Source organism: Numenius arquata, chromosome 2 (assembly GCF_964106895.1).
Source record: "Numenius arquata chromosome 2, bNumArq3.hap1.1, whole genome shotgun sequence".
NCBI classification, from domain to species: domain Eukaryota; kingdom Metazoa; phylum Chordata; class Aves; order Charadriiformes; family Scolopacidae; genus Numenius; species Numenius arquata.
This window is the reverse complement of record NC_133577.1, coordinates 102305944-102327085: the sequence shown is the minus strand read 5'-3', so window position 1 is coordinate 102327085 and position 21142 is coordinate 102305944. Positions and strand designations below refer to the sequence as shown.

At 35.7% G+C, this 21142-nt stretch overlaps 1 protein-coding gene across 1 annotated transcript in view; it reads left to right on the top strand.

Annotated features, from left to right (window-relative positions):
* Nucleotides 1-21142, top strand: part of IMMP2L (inner mitochondrial membrane peptidase subunit 2) — a 476967-nt gene that overhangs the window by 303505 nt on the left and 152320 nt on the right. The window contains exon 4 of the mRNA XM_074162367.1: nucleotides 6444-6509. Within this exon, the coding sequence (XP_074018468.1) occupies nucleotides 6444-6509 (66 nt within the window). The remainder of the gene's footprint in view (nucleotides 1-6443; nucleotides 6510-21142) is intronic.

The following is a 21142-nucleotide window of genomic DNA, read 5'->3' as shown; positions in this document are numbered from 1 at the left end:
CCTCTTCTTCCAAACATGTTTTAAAAGTAAAGCCACCAAAACTGTACTTTGAGGTTCCCAGTTCTGTAGGTATATTAATGCCATTTATTCTGCTCTCCATCGGCATTTTAGTTACTGCTCTGGCTATTTTCTGGAGCCCTGAAAGGCTCGAGAAGGAGATAAACAACCAATTTTTCATCCTGCAGCAATTCTGGAAGTTCCTACAAGTGTTAAACCATAACTATGTTGGAATTTTTGCTCAGACAGAAATGAGTTTTGGGGAACAAAGAGGTCAATGATTGAATGGCTTTGGGTCACAGTATTAGACTAAGATCTCAAAAGCTCCCCCTTGTTCTTGGAGTTAAATCCAAGATTTAACTTGTTCTAAGGAGTTAAATCCTTCTCAGTATCTAGCATTAACAACATAAATAAAAGCAGAAATAATGTTTGTGAAGAAGATTGCCTTCATTATTTCAGTCTGTTCATGCTATAACAACACAGTGTTCATTGTTTCAGTTGCCTCCATGTAGGTGACCAGCAAATCACAATAAATATCAATCTGAAGTAAACTGAGAATAATCTGAAGGCAAACTTCCAGCTGCTGCCTAAACATCTTGCTTCTATCTCATAAAAAGTGAAGCCATGTGCTAGCAGTAATATACATATACATGTATATATATAGATACAAACGTATAAACAGTGAAAACTTCAGGCACTTTTCACTACAATTTATTAATATATACCTGTTATTTGTCCTGTTCTAGGAAATGCTGTTACTATCAAAATTGCAGTAATTTCCAAGAGTGAGAAGAAAACCTATGCAAGTTGACTAGGGTAATGGATAGATAGCTTGAATTAGGTACTTTGATGATCTATATACTCTTAATGCTAACTGAAACATATTTCCTGCATTTTTGTTATGAGTTCAAGGTATAAGGTCTTACCTTCTTTTTCTAATGCATGCACATAGAAAATCTGAGTGCTCATTTGAGGAAAAAGAAAATAAAAATTCTCATACGTTGTAGCATTTATTTAGTTGGACTTTACTGGTATTCAGGTCTAATTTCTTTTTTCTTTTCATGATAGCTATTGTGATAATATCTCTGAAAAATATAGTTGGTTTTCGTAAGTCTGCTGTGTGTCTGAGCATCAAACATTTTCTTTGATCATTATCCAGGATTGGTAGGTTACTTTTTTTTTATTTATTATGGAGACGGCATGCTCAGCAAGTAATGACATCACATAGCGTTTGGGGACATGTGTTAATATATCCTGTTGGAGAATAGAAATGAATCAACTGTCTTCCTTCACTTATCTTGCTGGGATCTTAAGATATAGCTAAAAAGTACTCTCTCTCTAGAAAATCCTGTAGAACCTTCAGTTTCAAGCTCTTAAGCATGATTTGCTGTGGACACTCTTGAGAAGAATATAGTTACGCAAGTCAAAGAAGGAAAGAAGGGTCAAATAACACATACAAGAAGCAGAAATAATATGAACATTTCATGATTGATCTAATATTAGATAACTTATGGAGCAGTTATTTAAAATTGTCCTAAGCAATATCCATTAGTGTAAATAAATGAAATGATGGAAAGGGAAAAGTTTAGGAGCAATATTGTGACTAAAATACTCATTTGCTCAATAAGGAAAGGAGAAAGCCTTCAGGGAATTGTCACCATTTTTATCTAATAATCACTTGCTAAACAGTGGATTTTCTTGCTGGCTGTATTGTTCCTTCTGTCTTTCCTGGCAAACATGTTTTGTAGTATTGCAATCCCATACTGTTCAATACAGGGTTGAACACAAAAGAATGGATGCTTGTATAAATTTATGTGTGTGTATATATAAATGTGTGTGTGTGTACATATATATACATGTTTTTTGTAAGAGCATATAATTAAAAATATAAACATAAATAAATGTTTCATTTTTGTTGGACAAGCGATATTGAGATGATAACTAGGAAAGGGTTTTAATGCTTTCCTGAAATAGAACAGTGTCACTTCTTAATAGAAATCCAACTATTATTCTCTCCCTCCTCAAGAAACTAAGTCTTCTTATGAACTTGTCAATTATTAGTTTATTTCAGACTTTGGTTTTGGGAATGTATCACTGATAAAACCCAGCAGAAGATATCTGACCAATGTTCATCCTCTCAATACTTTTTTTCTATGACAACATGCAGTGTGTTTTCAGCTCTGAAAAACATTATTTTTATTTTTATTTTTTTTTTTGTAAAAAGGAAATTAAACTCTTTACAGCTCTTCTGCTAATGCACATCTTTTAACTTTAGAACTAAATGTGTGTGTAGGGAGAAGAGAGTTCCTACAAAGTCTGCATTTTTTTTTCTGCAGTATCAATTGGATAAAGTGAGACCTGTCCCAGGATGGAGGTTAGGATATTGTATCTTGAAGTACTTGACTCACTGGGGTGATCTACCTTCACCTCTACTTAGCCCAACTCTCTCAATTCCTTTTCAAACAAATGACCAAATATGGGAGGCTTTAATCTGAAGTTAACGATGTCCTGATGATATGGGAACTTGTTTTTCTTCTTTTACTGTGGTGGAGTTGCTTGTTGGTTTTTAATGAAAGCTGAGTGTGAATGAGTACTATAGAGCTGGAAGTCAATACAGAATAAGACAAACATACAGGTTTAGGAGAAGGAGCTAGGATTATTACCAGCAGCTAATTGTGGCAGGTTGCTTACATTGAGTTGCTAAGGCTGCATCTGGAAAACCATAAACACCACCACAACTATCTAATTTTCCCATGGTAAGTTTGTCTTAAAACTCTGAATCTGGATTTTGATCTCATGATTCATGTCTTTGTGCACGGGGCTGGGATTTCTGCATTGCACTGTGCATAAGCTTAAAGTTTGGAACAAACTAGAAATTGTCGCCAAGGCAGAATGAAATGACCCATTATCAGCAGGTATTTCAGACAGAGAGGATGTTGTTCATTTGTTCTATTATTTGCAGTGGGCCAGCAGTTTTGACAGATAAAATAAAAAATATTTATCAGTCTTGGATGCTACACAGGCCATTGCTTTCTTTTGGTATTATGCAGTGGTCATTCTCCTGAGGTGAATGAACAAGGAATTGAACAAGGAATACTGCTGCTTAAAGAGAAATTGGTAATAATAAGTTATCCTCAAACTTGATGGCTTGAGGGATACACTGCTAGACTTGCCTGTTTTCCATTTTGCTTCATGGGAAAAGGAAAAGTGACTATGAGTGGAGTAGAAGTCAATCTCCAGAGATGTTTTTCCTAGTGCATTCCTGATGTGCTGCTAGCTGCTACTTGTGCATTAGTATTTGTAATGTGCTTGTGATTTTCGTAGTCATTCTGACTGTTTCCACTTGCACTGATGTCTCTAATTCATGCATAGTGAAAAATGATTTAGATGAGGAAATGTTGTTACTGAGAAAAATGTGATCTTAACTTTTTGAGAGGCTGATTTAGAACATTGTCAAGGAATGGTGACTGCTCTGTGAAACATCAGATATCGATCTGGCTGGTAAATGTATGGATGGTTTTTATTAATTCATTTTAATGATCTTTATATTTTCTGAATTACATCTTTGGGAAACAAAATATATTCATTATGTGTAATAAATCTCATTTTTTCCCCCACAATATCACTTAAAAGTAAAGTGCCTGAATATGACCTTTCCTATAAGGAGAATGAAAAAATACAGTGTAATTTAGGAGAGGTGCAAACAATTAAATCAACACTTTCTTTTGTTTTTCTATTTCCTTCTGTTTTGAAGAAATCCCATTTTCAAAGATTATTGTTTGTTACCTCCCTGATATCAGTGAGAGAGAACTACTAAACAATTACTGGTTACAGTGTTTTGGCATTTTTTCTCCTTCATTGTTTAATTTGTTCTATACCTCCTGTGAAGTTTCAGAGACAGAAATTGCCTATATCTGTGTGGTTTTGCGATTTCCATAATCAATGAAATCCCAGTGTTACACTAAAACCTTTCAGGAAGGCATCAATATCCGTCACTTCAGAACTAGTCTCTTACCTCCTATTCAATCACTGTGGCTCTTGAATTCTGATCTCCTCTTGAAAATCCTTATTTTAAGAGTGCACATGTTATTGGCCAATTTGAGTCTGCTGTTCCCTCTCTTACATGTCCTTTGCTATTTTCATGAATTATAATCAGAACGTTAGTATAAAGTTTATTTTAAAACTATACTGGCTTAAAATAAAAATATTCCTGATTTATAATAACTATCTACAAGGAATTTTTTGATATCTTTCTGATAAATTATGTGTTTTCATTAAATAAGTCATTAATGGCAGAAAAGTAACCACTCTCAGAGCAAATACTCATATTGCAGATTTAGAGTGATGTTCAAGGTCATTACAATTTTTTGCACAAGGAAGGCAAATTAAGGAAGAGGTCAGTAATTACATTGCAAGATATACACCCTAATCAAGTGAAAATCCTTACATGGGGAATTTCAAAGAACCTTTGAAAGTAAGGTGTTAAACCAGAACACAATTTTGAAAGAGTAAACTTAAGATTTGTTGTCATTAAGGTCTTTGAGAAATACACACTTTATCACATACATTACAGATTATCATTTCCATTACTTAAATTTTACATTAAAATATTGCAAACTGAGCCTAAATAAATTAAAAATGAAATAAAGTAACAGTAAAGTAATTTTTGCAAATATTTTTATTTACAATGGTTTGTAATAATAAAGGTGTGTTGTTTTTTCTTAGACTTTGCTCTGATTGTGAAAGAGAAGTGGTCAATGCTCAAATGAGTGTTCATTGAAGCCTGCTAGGGAGCAGCACCAGAAGGTGCTGTGGATAATCCAGATATTTGAATCATATGAGCATCTAAAACTTGATTAATTCCTTCCAAGATTGGCATGTAAAATATTATAAAAATGTGCATTCTCAGTCTTGAATATGCTTGAATATGCAACTCTTCAGGTAAAATTAATGCTAAAAAAAAATATTACTGTTAATGATATGATTTGAAAATTCCAGTGATGACTAGGGAATCAAAGTGTGGTTCTTATTCGTGTTCACTGCTTCACACTGCTTTGTGAAAATATGATTTTCAGGCTTGGTAAACTGTAAAGTGAAATTATTTGATATTTTGAAATTCAAAATTATGCTTCTTGATTTTTTTTTCATTACTTTGAAATATAAATATATTTGAAATATATTGACACACACAAAAAAACCCAAATGACTTTTAAAATGTTTGGAATACTTTTTTGGCTTCATATTAAAAGAAAATTGAATAAGACTGAAACTATTTTTCTTTTTAACTTTTGGAAATGATAGTGAACTGCAAATGCCTTTAGTCATGCAACAGTGCGAAGTTTTTCATCCAGACTCATCTCAGCTTTGTTTTTTGAAGAAATGGAATCTTAATGTGCTACCAGTTGTTCAGAGATGAGCTCAAAAGTACTGCTTTGTTGTGAGGATGGGATGGACAATATTTTTAGATATGAAAACTGTAATATAAAGCTTTCACAATTGCATGTTTAGCAGTCTGTACTGGAGTCTAATATACAGGACTCCAGCATCAACAGGAAATCAAAACCATTTGTTCCTTCACTGACTTTCCTATATACAAGCAGCAAATAAAAAGACTTTTTTAAATAACATGAAAACACGCTGCTAAGTTTGCATAGTTAAATAAAAATGAAGAATGGAGAAGAAAAAGGAGGTAAAGTAGAAAAGAGAGAAATTTTATGGTGCATATATGTCTACATTAACCAGTTGAAACTGTGGAAGAATAAAATTTCTAATAATGCTCTCTATTAATACGCATCCAGGAAGTTGGAATATTCAGGCTAGGCATGCAAGTTCAGCTTTTCTTTCTCATAATTCTATGTAATGCATGATCAGAATCCACTCAAATATGCTTAAAGGAAAATGAAGTGCATTAAGAAGCTTTGGATAAAGCCAAAACTTTCAGAAAATTTTACAACTTTTTAAAAACTTCCACCATTCCCTAGGCAAGGTTTACCTAAATAAGTGATAGTTATTAATATAAATTAGGGAGATTTTTTTTCCCAAAGTGGCTGAATGACATGAATGTTTAAACACAATATGAGGTTAAAGCTTGATGGGGAATTCAGGTTTTGATACATTAAACTATGTGCAAAGATAACCTCTTCATTGGTAGTGGGACATTCTACTTTGAATGTTGTGGAGTGTATTTTTCATGATAAAAGGTATGTTGATTATTATGGTGTTTGTAAGCAGGTCATTTTTCAGCATCTGCTTTTCAGTGATGGTTTGCAATGAGAATGATTACAGTAGCTTCACGTCAGGGTGGAACATCATGATTGATGCTATATCAAGGAGAACATGGAATCTCCTAATTACTTTAATAGTGTCTATTTCTTTGTGGAATTTCTTTTCATTTTCTTAAAACAACGGGAACATTACTGACTATATAACCTTATCCCCTGTCTTAGGTCTCCTAGAAACCCTGAACAGAAGATCATTAAACGAGTGATTGCTCTTGAAGGAGACATTATCAAGTAAGTATTTTAAGCCTTAGTCTCTGAGTCTTTATAGGAATAGTGCAGCTTTTCAGTGGATTTTAAATCAGTATCCTAGACAACGAGAACTTTCTAGTATTTTCTTTCTATCTATTCTTAACAGGGATGTCAGCATTGTACCTTTCTCCTTTTTAATGAGAGGAGAAACGCTACATAAAACTGCTCACTCTCTCATGAAAGGTACATGGGTGCAAGTAATGCTTGCTTCTTAAAAAATCTCTTTCACATATTGAGGCAGGTAATTATACAGCATTTTTCAATAAGATTGTAGGGCTGTGATTCTTCATTTAGAGAGTCCAGCTGCTGTTTCATCTTGTGGTTGGCAAATAAAAGTTGGGGTTTTTTTAGGGATTGGGTTTTTTATTTGTTTCCGATTTTGGGGACTTAAAAATTTGATTATTGTATTGTATTGTATAGACAAAGAACTATCATAGATGACTGCCTTCACTGAAGTGTATAGGAATCTGAAGGGAATATGGTGGAGCTGATTTGGAGCAAATTATTCCATCAGAAAAAAAATGTAGCAAGAGTAGTCTTTAGAGTGCTTCAAGACTGGGTTTACTCTGACAGATATGTCTTTCTCCTGGGGTGGTTTGGAAATAAATTACTAATAGATGTAAATCAAAAATTTTTGTGGGAACAGTATTATTTTGATGAAAATGCTTGTTTGAAAGGGTTCCTTTTTCCCAGGTACACAATAGAATTGGCGTAGAGCTGGGAGGGTAAATCCCTAGTTTCCCACACTAAGATATGAATGACCCTGAGAGCTCTCAGACAATATGGCAGACTAAGACTCAATTCATTTAGATAATGATTCTGGCTCTGGTGTAGTGAATACTTAAGAAGTACTTGGCAGCTGCAATTCAAATCAAGGTTTTGAGTGTGGTCTCAATGAACCCTAGTTAATAGCAACACTGGTGGATTTTTGGGTGCTATGGAATATGTTTCTGTGTTGTTTTTTTTTTTTCCCCCTCTTAGAGTTGATATAATTTCTGTTTTATTGAAAAATTCCAAGTGATCTCAGTTTGAGAAGCGAAAATAAATTCTGAAATTTCTGTTGAAGCAAAATATCTGAAATAACAGACACTAAGAAGATAATTTGATGTCCAAAAACTATGGACATCTACAGCTAAAACTAGCTATCACTTTAGAGAACTAAAAACATAGGAGTAATGTGTGCTACTGAGTGATACCTTTTACAGATCTATGTTCTTAAGAAGGTACTTATGCCTTGATGTAGTTGATATTAGTGCTGTAATTCATATAAGTGATAGGACTGATAATAATGATTCGGTATTCTTCATTCATTTCTGTAGCAACGTCAAAAAGAGACAGCAATATAAGGCAACTTCAAGGGTTACTTTTCACTGTTCTGTGTTATTAACATATTTGTCTGAATTTTTGAAACTGAATGTAGTTTTTGATAATACTGAAGACATTTAATAACTTAAATTCCAGCTGTAGGAAATCAATTATGCTATACATTCAAATGCATTAAGACTCTGAACTTTTCATTACCTTCTGTGAGCGTTCTTGGGCAAATGGACAAAGGTGTGGGGCATAATAGCTATGAGAGTGTGTGCAGAATACTGATGAGTCTGTAGGTTAGCAAATCACTCATGGGTACAGAAGACCACACAATGATCCTCATTTGTCTTTAGTAAAACAGGTTAGATTAATTTATTGATAGAAATATTAATCTCAGTAATTCAGATGTGCATTTTTTTTTCTGTTTGAATGCATGAAAATTGTCCCAGAGCCTTTTTTTTTTAACTGTAGAAACTAGTTTTTAGCTAAAGAATAAATTATCGGACTATTATAACTTGTTAAGTTTTTATTACATATTATTGTCCCTTACTTGTGTATGCGAAGGAAATGTAAGTAATACCTGCCACTTTTAATAGCACTACGGTAAAGCAAAAGCTTAGATAGTAAGATAATAGTAAGATAAAACATCAAAGCTGGCAAGAGTTTTCCAAAATATGTATTTTTTTTTTTTTGTAATGACACTGCAAGCAGGTATGTGACTAGGATATTTGTGGCTAAAACAGACAACTGGTAACTGAGAGCATGTATAGAAAACAAAAATAGAAGATTTCGACTCCTATTTAGTGTCTGAAAACAGTCTTTATTACAAACCAAACAGAAATGGTTTTGGTATCTTGATATTTTATCTGTATATATTTCTCTATATTAAATTATTCCTAATCAGCATACAATGATGCTCTGAATGAAATTGAAAGTAACACAGATCATGTACAAAAATGTATCTGAAAGCATGGGACTCTTCCCTATTGTTCTGACTCTTTTTTAGTATGAGTGAAGTGTGATGCAAAACTAATATATACTGATCTTAGAGGAATATTTAAACATTCTCATTCCTAATATCAAGTCTTTGGAGTATATATGCCTCTGTGCTAAAACCCCCACTTCTTCAAGCCTTTTGCTGCTTCGTTGATCAATCAGAATTCCTTCTTGCTAAGAAAACATCCAGTCTCACTGCAGAGCAGTTATTTCAGTTCCAGGGTACAGAAAAGTGGGACTCATCAGTTTGATATGGTGGGGTTCTAGCACTCCTGGGGCTGTTTGTAGGTACAGTGCTTTTGCAGAGAAGTAGTGGTTCCATGGAGAGCTGTGTTGTGTTGGACATCTTATCTGGAAGGTCAGTGCAATGTACAAAATCTATCTGTTGCTCTGTAAATTTTGCTTGACATCATGTGACAATTAATTAGTACGTGTTTTCGATGATGATCCTTCCAGTTTCCGTTGTGAAGAAAGATTTGCAAATAATTGTGAGGTGGAAGGTATTTTCATTTAGTGCTTCGTGAGATAAGTGATAGAAAATATGATCTGTGAATCTGTAGTTATGCTTTCATAGATGAATGAATTACCTTTAGTCAATCTATTTGGTGCATGATTAGGGATAATTTGTCACAAGAATGCTGTGTTTTCTTATGTTACCAATTAAAATAAGTTACTTAGCATTTTACTGTTCGTTAATTACTGAGAGTAATGAAAGGTTGAATAGGGAGAGCAATTAGTACCATGGGAAAGGTTCCTTATATTTTGACTCGAGTTCGGGTGTTATGACTCCACAGCATATCCTGGTTTCCAGTTCTTCATTTCTAAAAGCATTAAATAAGATAAAATTATGACTTTTTGAAAATAATAATGACTGACTTCTAGTTTTTTAAAAGGAATCTAGATAAGAGATCTATAATGGGTCCATTTTGACCTTTTATTTTGTGTCTTTCAGGTAGTCAGACATTATGGACTACATAGTACTTCACCTTTTGAAATATGCTTTGAGGGATTGAAAAATGCTACAAACTCACTGAATAAAAATTCTGGCATTTCAGTTTTCTGCTCTTATTTCCAATCTGTTGGTAGTCCAGGTAGTGTCGTGTAAATCCCCGGAAGCATGTAGTACATGCCACAAACCTGTAACAGATAATTTAATTTAGATAAGATAGTAGAACTTCCTCCTCAAAAGAATTTAAAGAATAGACAGAAAATCACCGTTTAGCCCTTGAGAATGAATCTGTAGGTCAGCTTGTATACAGACAATATTGCAAAGTGTAGCTCCCATAGATTAGGTTTTGTTTTGTCTTCCATGGATTCACAGGAGAATTAACTTTAAGCAGGAAATCATTACAATGGTTCCTGAAGACTGTTTAAATGATAATTCTTCCAAAGGAGGCCTTCTTTTAAAGTCAATATAGTCTAATTTGTTAAAAAATAATGTTGGTATTGTAAAACACTTTGAGTAACTTGAAATTAAACTTATTAAAACTCATTTATCTTAAATGCACTAGTGGAAATCCAAAAATCTATAGTAATCTATCACAGATGAGATATCATATGTTTTCAGTAAAACAAATAAATGAAGGTTTATGCAAGGTAAACTAAAATTGGGATTAAACTAGTAACATTTGAAATTAAGTCTGACTTGCTGAACTAATTTGTTTTCCTTCTGTCTGTCACAGTTGCATGAGTCTGCAGGAGCTTGGTGTGCCAATTCTATTTCTTTCATATAACTGTTTGCTTCTTAATACTGTACCTGATTTAAGAATGATTTGTGAGTCCCTAGGAACAGTAATTTTAAAAGTTTTTTCCAGGGATGATATTAGGCTATTTAGGAGTCAGTGTTCTGAGGATTGAATGGTTCAGCAAAATGGTGTTGCATTTCAGTGTTGCATCTTGCAAAACTGCTCTGAAGATGTGAATAAGGAAATACTCCTTGTTTCTCAAAGCATGACGAAGCAGAGATAGATCATGGTAGTATGAGGCTGTAGGTGTAAATCAAGTTTCAGCAGCTTTTCAACTTTTACTACAAGGTCCATCATTAAATTGCAGAAACTATTGCTACAGAATGTTAGGAAGGGCAGAGGTATAAAGGGGTTTGAAAAAGGAGTGGAGAATTAATAGAAACAAAGCCCATCAGCAGTTGTTAAATGCTGCAATCACAGTACAACTTCATGTACTCCTCTTGTCAAGTTCATGCAGGTTGTTATATTTCTTCCAGTCAAAGATTCAAATACTGCCTTAAAATATAACCAAAATCAGAACCCTTTCAGCTTCAAACAAACTGTTCACTACTCCATGCAGGTGTTTGGTCGCTTTTTTTTTTTTTCCTCAGAGAGTGGGTGGTGTACAGTATCCCTTCAGTATAAAAAAGACAATCAGGAAGTTTTCTTACTGCTTTTTTTCACTGAACTATTTCAATTTCATCAGATAGTTGTGGTTGCTTTTTTTTTTTTTTTTTTCCCACTGAGGAGCAAGGGTGGTTGTCCAACAAAACAGTTGTCTTCATCCAGAGAATCTACTACTTGATAGCAACTTGTGTTAGATTATGCCACAAAATTTCTGCCTGCCTGTAGGAAGCAGAAAAGCCTTTAGAAAAACTCAGACTTTGCCAGTGTTGTGGCACAAGAATGTCTCTATACATAACATCTTCAGGGCAACCACCTGGCAGGAATTGCATCCAGACCTTTGCCATTTAATCATACATAAATAATTTTATGTTCAACAGTGCTGTACTAAAAGTCTTGTTTTCTCTCCAGCACCACCCCCCACAACATACACACAAAGACCTCTGGTACCTGTTCTGAGGTACTGGTGATGTGGTGAAGGTACTGCTTGCTTACTTCTAACTCAAAGTTAGAATAGAAAAATGAAATATCAGCAAAAGACATCAAAACACTAGGAATCACAGTTGGTCATGATACACAGGTGATGTTTCTGGCTGTGTCTTATTCCCTTCTTTCTCAGAATCTGTTGTCTTTGTGTTTGGGTTGTGAGTATAGATCTGTGAGTGTGGGGATCCCCATTAACAAGAGTGCTAGTGGGATCGACAGAACTAGAACTGATTGTACTCTACAGAGACGCAGCACTGTCCTCAGAGATTACCAATTTTGGAACATCTTTTCTTTTGACTAACTAACTGCAATCTTCGTGTTCTTCTGTCTTTGTATTTTATGTATCTAAATGATGAAGTGGTAAACTCCTCCTTATATGAAAACTCTTCGTCTTCCAAAATATCTTTATTTTTTGGCCATGTGCACAGAATGCATATCTCATAGGAATTTTGCAGTATATTTTGCACTATTTTTTGTTAGGTATGGATGGGATTTTTCTAAGCCAATGAAATCTTTTGTTAGGCTCCAGCTATACCACTCTGTCATGACTCTTCAGCATTGATCGCATCCTTGCAAGCCTCCTAAACACAGTTTCCATTGATTTTGATTCCATTTCCATGTGCAGAGTCCTTGCATGAACGGACTCCATTTCTGTAAATGCAAATGATGGGAATTATATTGGTACAATGCTTTAAGCTATAAAAACAATCTGACAAACCCGGGATGAAGATTTTCTGTATCCATAATGAATTTCTACGGTTCTGTAGATCTTTAGACCCAGTAATCAAGGTCTGCAAAGCTGGATTTCTAAACCTTAATTATAAAATATGAAGAAATATTTTTGCTTTGCATCAGATTTTGGTTGTCTAATATTTGAGGAAGGTGGATGAAGAGACAGAAAGAATAAAAATGGAAAGTTGAATTTCAGGGAAAAAAAAGTACAAATGTGCTATCTTTTGTTTTCAGAAAATACAGGGTAAAATAATTTTTCATAAAGGCAAAAAATAGGAAAATACAAAAAATAAAAAGACACACTTTTCCAGACTTTTCACATTGGAGAGTGTGAATGTTAATATTACAGCAGTATTTACTCATTGCTCCATGCAGTCAGATCTTCATTCCTTTAATATCCGTAACATTTTAAAGACATATTATCTTTTTAAGAGTACAGATAGCAGTAAAATTGCTGAAAGATCATGTAGTTCATCAATACCATTTCTCTGATATTTCAGTTTGCGTCATTTGTCAAAATTCACTGAAAACAGCAGTTGCAATGTAGACCCAGTGTGACCTCTGCAAATCTTACTATTAAACAAAAAAAGATAATGTAATATGATTCTCTGAGAGTGTACAGAATTTGCAGTGTTAGCTTGTAGAAAAAAGAAACAACATATTCTATTACCTCTGAAGTAAGGAGGTTTGATTTGGACAACACTGAGACAATAAAAGGGAGACCATCAATAGCAGTAGTTTTTACAGAGTTACAATTCAGACTAAACCCAAAAGTACTAAAAATTGAATATGTAATTGCAATCGCAATATGTACTCAACTACTCTCTACTAGTGTGCATCTGAACAAGATACAAATGACAGCTGCATCTACAGGAGGGAGAAAGGGGGGGGTTTATTATTATTTCTTCTTTTCTTTTTTTTTTCTGTTTAATTATAGAAGCAGCACTCTAAAATGCAAAAAAGCAGCATCTCTTTTAAGATGGCATGTCTGTGAACACCGTGTATAACGAGTCTCAGTAGTGTTCAAAGACTATTTTAATCTGCCAGAGCAGTAAACAGTGGGGAAGTTTTTAAAATGCTCTGTAGGCACCTTGGAGTAACGTTTCTCATGGCTTTCAGTAAATCCCTGTACTTACACTTCTTGCATATACTGGCATATACTTCATGATAACCATGGGCTGCGTATCTGGAGACACTTATTGCCAGCATTAGCTGTAGCTGTGTGAAGTACCATTCTATCTTGTGCTAATATATATTACAAAATTAAGAGAAAAGAGGCAGGCAAGCACTTTATGTCTTTATCATTGAAAACTACAAGGATGGAGAACAGAAATTTGGGAGAGGAGCCGAGAAAAGTACTGGTGAAGTACCATGGAATGTCTGGACAATGCTTACACCAGCACCTGAGAGTATGTAACTTTTGCAGTGCGAATATCCAGCAGCGTTATGGTCACCAGTTCACTTTTCCTGACTGTCTTCCATGTGCTGGACACTGAGTAGAGACCAATGTAAGAATGGATAATACTACTACTAGGCAGGTCTTTATTTTCTAGGAAATTATTTTATAGGATGTTGAGGCCTGAACATTATGAACAGGGCTGTGATACACACAAATGCTGTTTTAAGAAAAGAAAAATAACATTGTTTCATAACCCACACAGAGAATTCTGTGTTCAGTTTTGGTCAGGGAAGACATTGATAATCTGGAACGAGTTCAGCAGAGGGCCCTAAGACCTAAGCTGGTCAGGTGCTGCAGCACTTGCCCTATCAGGAGAGACTGGGGAAATGTTGTTCACCCTGGAGAAGAGGAGGCTTTGAGCTTGCCTAACAGCAAGCCTCCAGTACCTATGGGGAGGTTAGCAAGAAGGTGGAACCAGGCATAGTGGTATAGTGGGCATAACTTGAAAGAAGAGAGGTTCAGACAAGATAGAAGAAGAATTTTCTCCATGAGGATGGTCAAGCTGTGGGGCAGTTGCCAGAGAAGCTGTGTTCTCCATCCTTTGACATGTTCTGATGGATAAAGCTCTCAACAACCTCACTTGATCATGTAGCTAACCCTGGTTTGAGCAAGAGGTTGGACTAGAGGCCCCCTGAGGGCCCTTTGAACCTTGAACTATCCTCTGATTCTATGAATATGCCATTAATTTCAGAGAGTTAGAAGAGGCTTAACTGAAAAGTAAAATTCCTGAAAAGAAAATTGGCTCTGTTTTACCTCAAACCAGGACAATCTGATACTAAATTTCAAATGCATTATGCCACATTTAGAAGAATGTTATCTTTGTTAGAAGCTTAAACAAATGCAGTGTATTCATCTCATTTAAGAGAGAATGTCTTTTGTAGACATTTTTCTTTAAAGAAACACATTAGATTTCTGTTTCACTGGAAGCTGATTTGCTGCCAAGACATCAGACGGTTAGAAAAGACATGTATACAAGTGTAATCATCTCAATGGGAATCTCAATAGGTTGTCTTTATGAAATTTTTTTTTAAAAAGTGAGCAGCAAGTGAATAAAATGCACTAACATTTAAAAAAATCCATTAGTTAATAAAATGCTTTCATGTATTTTAATTTTCACAAACTTTTTGCTTTCTAAGTTATGGATCCAAATGTCATTGGTGGTCTGAAATTTGGCACTGAAATCCATTCTTAAGAATCAAAGGATGTGTTTAGTGAAAATGACCTTTATCCTGAGCATCTTCTCAATATTTAGGTGGCTGCTTAAGTAGATTCTGGATAGAAGTTGAGCTCCATGTCAACCCTGATGCTCATCTATACGTGTTGCATTAAAAGCTCAATATGACAAGAATAAAGATGGGGGTAGGAGGAAGGAAATAGTATTAAATCCATTTTACAGAAGAGGAAGTCAGGATGAAAAATGGTGTCATAGGCTTATGCTCATACAGGAAATGTATGGGACAGTCATTAACTGAACTCCCTGGGTTCCTCATCTGAGAAAAAGAACAAGTTCATGTGTTTGTCAGCAGCAGATTTTATAGATGTACCAGAAGGCAAACAAGGTTCAGAACCCGGCAATTCTGTCCTCTTTCCTCCTGTAAATTGAAAGGACAATTTTTATTAGCTCGAAGAGTATTAGGATCATGGGTATTGTTATGTTTGCAAATTGAAGGAAAACATGCTGAAACAGAAGAATCTACTCTGAATAATGTAAATAAACCTTACTGGTCATTTCATTTTACAGCAGTGCAAGTGTCCTCTCTCTGCCTTACTTGAATATATTTAGGGTACTGAACTCAACCTGTGACACAGTGAAACAGTTGTATCCACCTATAATGAATAGAAAACTATTTTGCAAACTAGACTCAGTATGCGTTTGTTTCATTACCTGCATCATTATCCTTGCTTCAGAGTCCCAAATCATGACTTTTCTTTTTTTTTCATTTTTTTTCCTTCTTTTTATTTCCTTTTTTCTGAATTCCTTTGTCTCCTTTGATTGAAGAATTAAGCAACCTCTCTGTTAATTTCAAATCAAGTAATGGTCAGGTAACTGCAAGTGACTGAGTTGCTGGTTTTTAAAGACGTTGATTTTCTTTACTCTCCTTCCACTCCTTCCATTTCTACACACACACACACACACACACACACACACACACAATGACTTGCCTGCTTTCTACCACCCCCCCAGCTGGAGATACTGCTCCCTCATGTGATTCATTTAAGCTGACCACATAAATAATACTACTCCAGTCTAATGAAGAAGATTAATTTCCATCTGTACTCACGTGTAGGGAGACAACGGCAGTTGCATCATTTTTGATGCTGCATATGAAAAAAGCATAGCTCGCCTCCAAAGTGTTCTTCCTAAATGCTCATCTTTCCAGTGCTTTCACCTGGGCTCCCTTTTGGAACTGCTGAAGGCAGCTTAAATGAACACCATGTACTTGGCATTGCAATGAGCTGACAGGGACCACATGTCTGCTTACCAACTCCAGCTGAAGCACAGTTAACTTAAAATGCACCGACACTGCCATTTGTGATCATCTGAACATATTCTCATAGGATGAGAGTCTCAGCTGGTATGAACCATCTTAGCTCTTTTAATGTTAAGGGAAATAGGCCAATTTATTCTAAATACAAATCTGGTGAAAACACTTTTTTGGATAAGAACATATGTAAAGAATACAAAAAATGTCACCTCTTCAAGGTTTTATAGTTGATTTTATACATTTCATATTTTTCCGTTGAGTGGAGTAATGGATACAGAATTATACACAGGATGAACAGATAAAGCTTTATCTCTTTTTTTTTTTGTTTTCTTTTTTTTTTTTTTTAATTCAGAAAAATAGTTTCCTGCCTTTTTTTTCTTCTTTTCCTCTTTAGATTTACAGCCTGACAAACTACTTTAGTGCCAGTGTGCATTTTATGGCACTGTTTGTCAGCCATAAGCAATAACTGCCCATGTTTTAATTTGAAAATTTTGAAATTATTGTGTTTGCTATTATGTAAAGCTTGCAAATATACGTTGGCAGAAATATTAATTGTAAATTGCTCATTTAAAAAGATTGCCTGCCTATTTTTGCACTGCAAACTGATCTTGAAATGAGGGTCTGAATAGTTCACAGTAGCAGAACTAATAAGGTTTGGAAATTGATCACGCCAGTGGTTATGAGATTCAAATGAGAATAGGAGGGAAAATGACTATTATCTTTTTTCATTATTATAGAACTGACTATTGTTGACATTCTGATTCTGTGAAGTAAATTGTGTGATGAAACTGTAGCGTATTTTGCGTATAATGGGTAACAAGTCATTAAGCGGGGTCTCCAGCATCTGTGCATAGGGGAGCTAAAAATATTTTCTGCTTTACTGTGGTCTGTTGGCAGTGATTGCACAAATAATTTCTGCTTGCTGACCATTATGCTACAAGCTTTTTAATACGCAGCCAAAAATATATTATGATAAACTATATGTCATGTATTTCTAGAACTTCAGGTATATCCCAGATAGCATTTCTAATGACTAGGTTTCAATTTTGTATATATAGCAAAAATAAATTAGTATTTAATCATTTATTATAGCGTGAATGGGAGCAAATGATAAATGCTGAGCAAGATTGTGATGGGATTTGCTATAATTGAAAACCAAAGCATAGTGCCCTGCTAGTAGAGGTGGGAGTCTAATAAGTGATGTACCTCTAAAAGAGATAGAATAGAATAATGGATGAGGAAATCAATGAACAGATTAGAAATAGGTACGTACCTAAAAAAGAAAGGTGACCTTTAATGGATTTCAGGGGACTGACTTGGTGATTGGCTAAATTAATCACAGTTCCACTGCTGGTGCAACTTTCTGTGCAAAAAACCCCAAATTGCCTACATGCAACATAGCGGAAATGGATGGCATGTATAATTAAAAATAGCAGTATCATGTGTCTCTTCAGGACTATTATGGAGCAGGTCTTGTCATATTTCCGATATAGTATATGTAGGTATGATCATATTTAAAAGAAGGATTTAGATTTCTAGTAATAAAAGTCATTCTACTGTTTCTAAAGCTTACGCCGTAGTTAAAACTTTAATTAAACAGGTTTTCAAGAATGGGGAATAGAGACTAAGTTCATAAACCAGACAGATATGCTTTGTAAATGAAGAAGAAAGGTAATTAAGCCAAGCATAGCAGCATAATATTAATTTTTAAAAACACTTCAAGCATATTTGTAGTAAATCTTGCCACAGCTATTGCATATTTCCTAATGAGTTATTCTACAGTTTAGGTTCAGCGTGTATGCTGCCAACACTCTATAGCCAGGTAAAAAATTGTATCCTTAGGCATTATGCTAATGTTTATTTCAGCACAATTAACTCTTTGAGCCCAATTTATGAAAAGAAAAGGGCAAAAATGACATAAGGTACTGGAATATTTTTCAGTTCTGCAAGTTTTATTCAGCTGATGTTAATTCCAGTTTCTTTGCCAGGAGACAGAGGTTAATATGGCATGCTTGCTGGTCTCTATCAAGAGCTCTCTCACATGGGATAGAAACGGGCTAAATTTTGTCATATGGAAGGCAATTAAGGGAATTGGTGAACTACTACATTTCCTTCCATATGAAGACAAAATTCAATGACATGTTTTTACATTGTCAGATTTAGATAATTAGTTGAAAGCACTTTCTCATGTGTGCTTGTTTGCACTTCTATGTTTCCTCAAACTATTCATGTAAAAAATCTTGAACATTGTGAATTATTTGAGAGATGTGATAAACATGTTAGGATATTGCTTCTTTGGTTGACTTTTTTGTATTTCTCTAATGAAAACTAGTTTCCTGACAGATTACTGAGATATCCCTAATTCTTGTCTTCTGCTGGGAAATTTTGGTGATGTTTGAACAGGTTCAGTTAGATCAGCCTTAGATATGTTCTTTTGGGATCTCTACTACATAGAATCTGAAAATTTGGGTCAATTTTTGAAGTAATAATAAAAGCCTGAGGACTTTTAAACCAAACCGTTTCCCTCTGTCAATTCAAATACTCCTTTTTTTCAGAGAATATAAAAGTATAGTTAATATTGAATTTTTCATAATTACTTTCCTTCTGGCTGGGCCATATATGCTTAAACTGTTTCACTGTTATAATTAGTAGCATCCTTAATCTTCTATCCATCATTGATGTTTGAGATTATCCAAACATGGGCAAAAATAGCAGCTGTATCAGGAATGTTGCATACATGTCTACTGATTTTGTTGAAGGCTTGTTAAAATCTGGAGTATTCTTTGTGTTGCTCAAAGCCTGAGCAGACAGGCTTACCTGTGAGGTCCCTAGCTGATGGTATTCATACTTTTAATGTAAAAAAATAGCTTTCTTTGAAAATAATAATTAAAAAAGAGAGAGTGAGGCAAAGAAAGAGGAGGGAAAACTACAACAGTGCCAGCTGGAAAAGAAGAGACTGGGGTATCTCCAGGCAAGATTCCTCTTCCCATCATTTTCTCCAGTGTCACAGATATTCCTCTGAACACTTGCCACAGTGACTATACATCTACAGCAGGACCAGCTTGGTCTTCCTCCTTCTCTTACACGTTAGTGTTGATGTTGCTGACTGCAGCACACAGGTCAAGTGCAGATGTTGCACTCGTTTAACTGCTTATGATGCTCTATGCATGCGTATTTCTGGATATTGCTCCTGGACGATTTAAATAATAATTTTCTACTACTGTTATCTACTAAGTTCTGCATATTCCTAACCATAAAGTTATAAACCAAAAGATATGAAGTGAGAGGTGAGAAAGGGTAGGAGGAGAAAGGGTGATTTAAACATCAGTCATAATCTGTTCCCACGAGAAACCCAACATCAGAGACATATCAAAGTCTTGCAATTTGATGACACAAGGCCATGAGGACAAGAGCATTTGGGAGTGTAAGGTAAAAGTATTGCCACAACAGCCTTGGGGTATGTCAGTGAAAGACTACAAAGTCAAAAGCAGACTTCAATGCTAGAAGTGAAAGACTGATGGCTGTAAAGGGAAAGCCCCTAATGTTACAAACCTTAAAGCACAGGGCAACATCTGTATCCTTCATTTCTCTGTGAATAATGTGGATTTTTATGACGATGATGAAAAAGAAAAGCCAGACCATTTCATAGGTGATTTGAGACTTATGATTTAATGTGAAGACTTAAAAATTCTGCATGGACAGAACTAGCCATTTACAGCAGAAATACCTGCATCAAAGGTTAATCAGCTACTATAGTGCAGTGTGGCATAACTCATCCTATAACCTCCCTTCTTTTCTTTTAATTTTTAAGGAATGTTTTAGGAAATTATGTTTCTGTTCTCCCCCCACCTCTGTCCTAATCCCTGTGCTCATCACAGAGTCACAGAATCTTCTTGGAAGAAAGGGACCTTTGAGATCATTGAGTCCAACCAACAAAAAAAACCCCAAAAAACAAAAAAACACAACACCAAAACCAAGCCAAAACAAACACCCACAACCACACACCACGCCCACCCACGAACAGATGCAAACCAACAATCTCGGGCACTAGAGCATGCCCTGAAGTGCCATGTCTACATGTTCCTTAAATACCTCCAGGGATGGCGACTCCACCACCTCCCTGGGCAGGCTGTTCCAGTGCCTGACCACTCTCTCAGCAAAGTAATTCTTCCTAATATCTAATCTAAACCTCCCCTGCCACAACTTCGGACCATTTCCTCTGGTCCTGTCATTATTCACTTGGGAGAAGAGGCCAACACCCACCTCTCTACAACCTCCTTTCAGGTAGTTGTAGAGGGCAATGAGGTCTCCCCTCAACCTCCTTTTCTCCAAACTAAACATGCCCGGTTCCCTCAGCCTCTCCTCATATGACTTGTTCTCTAGACCCCTCACCAGCTTGGTGGCTCTCCTCTGGACACGCTCCAGCAGCTCAATGTCCTTCCTGTGGTGAGGGGCCCAGAACTGAACACAGTACTCGAGGTGAGGCCTCACCAGTGCCGAGTACAGAGGCACAATCACTTCCCTACTCCTGCTGGCCACGCTATTGCTGATACAGGCCAGGATGCCGTTGGCCTTCCTGGCCACCTGGGCACACTGCTAGCTCATGTTAAGCTGGCTGTCCTCCAACACCCCCAGGTCCTTTTCTTCTGGGCAGCTTTCCAGCCACTCTTCCCCAAGCCTGTAGTGTTGCCTGGGGTTGTTGTGACCAAAATGCAGGACCCGGCACTTGGCCTTATTAAACCTCATCCCATTGGCCTTGGCCCATTGATCCAACCTGTCCAGGTCCCTCTGGAGAGC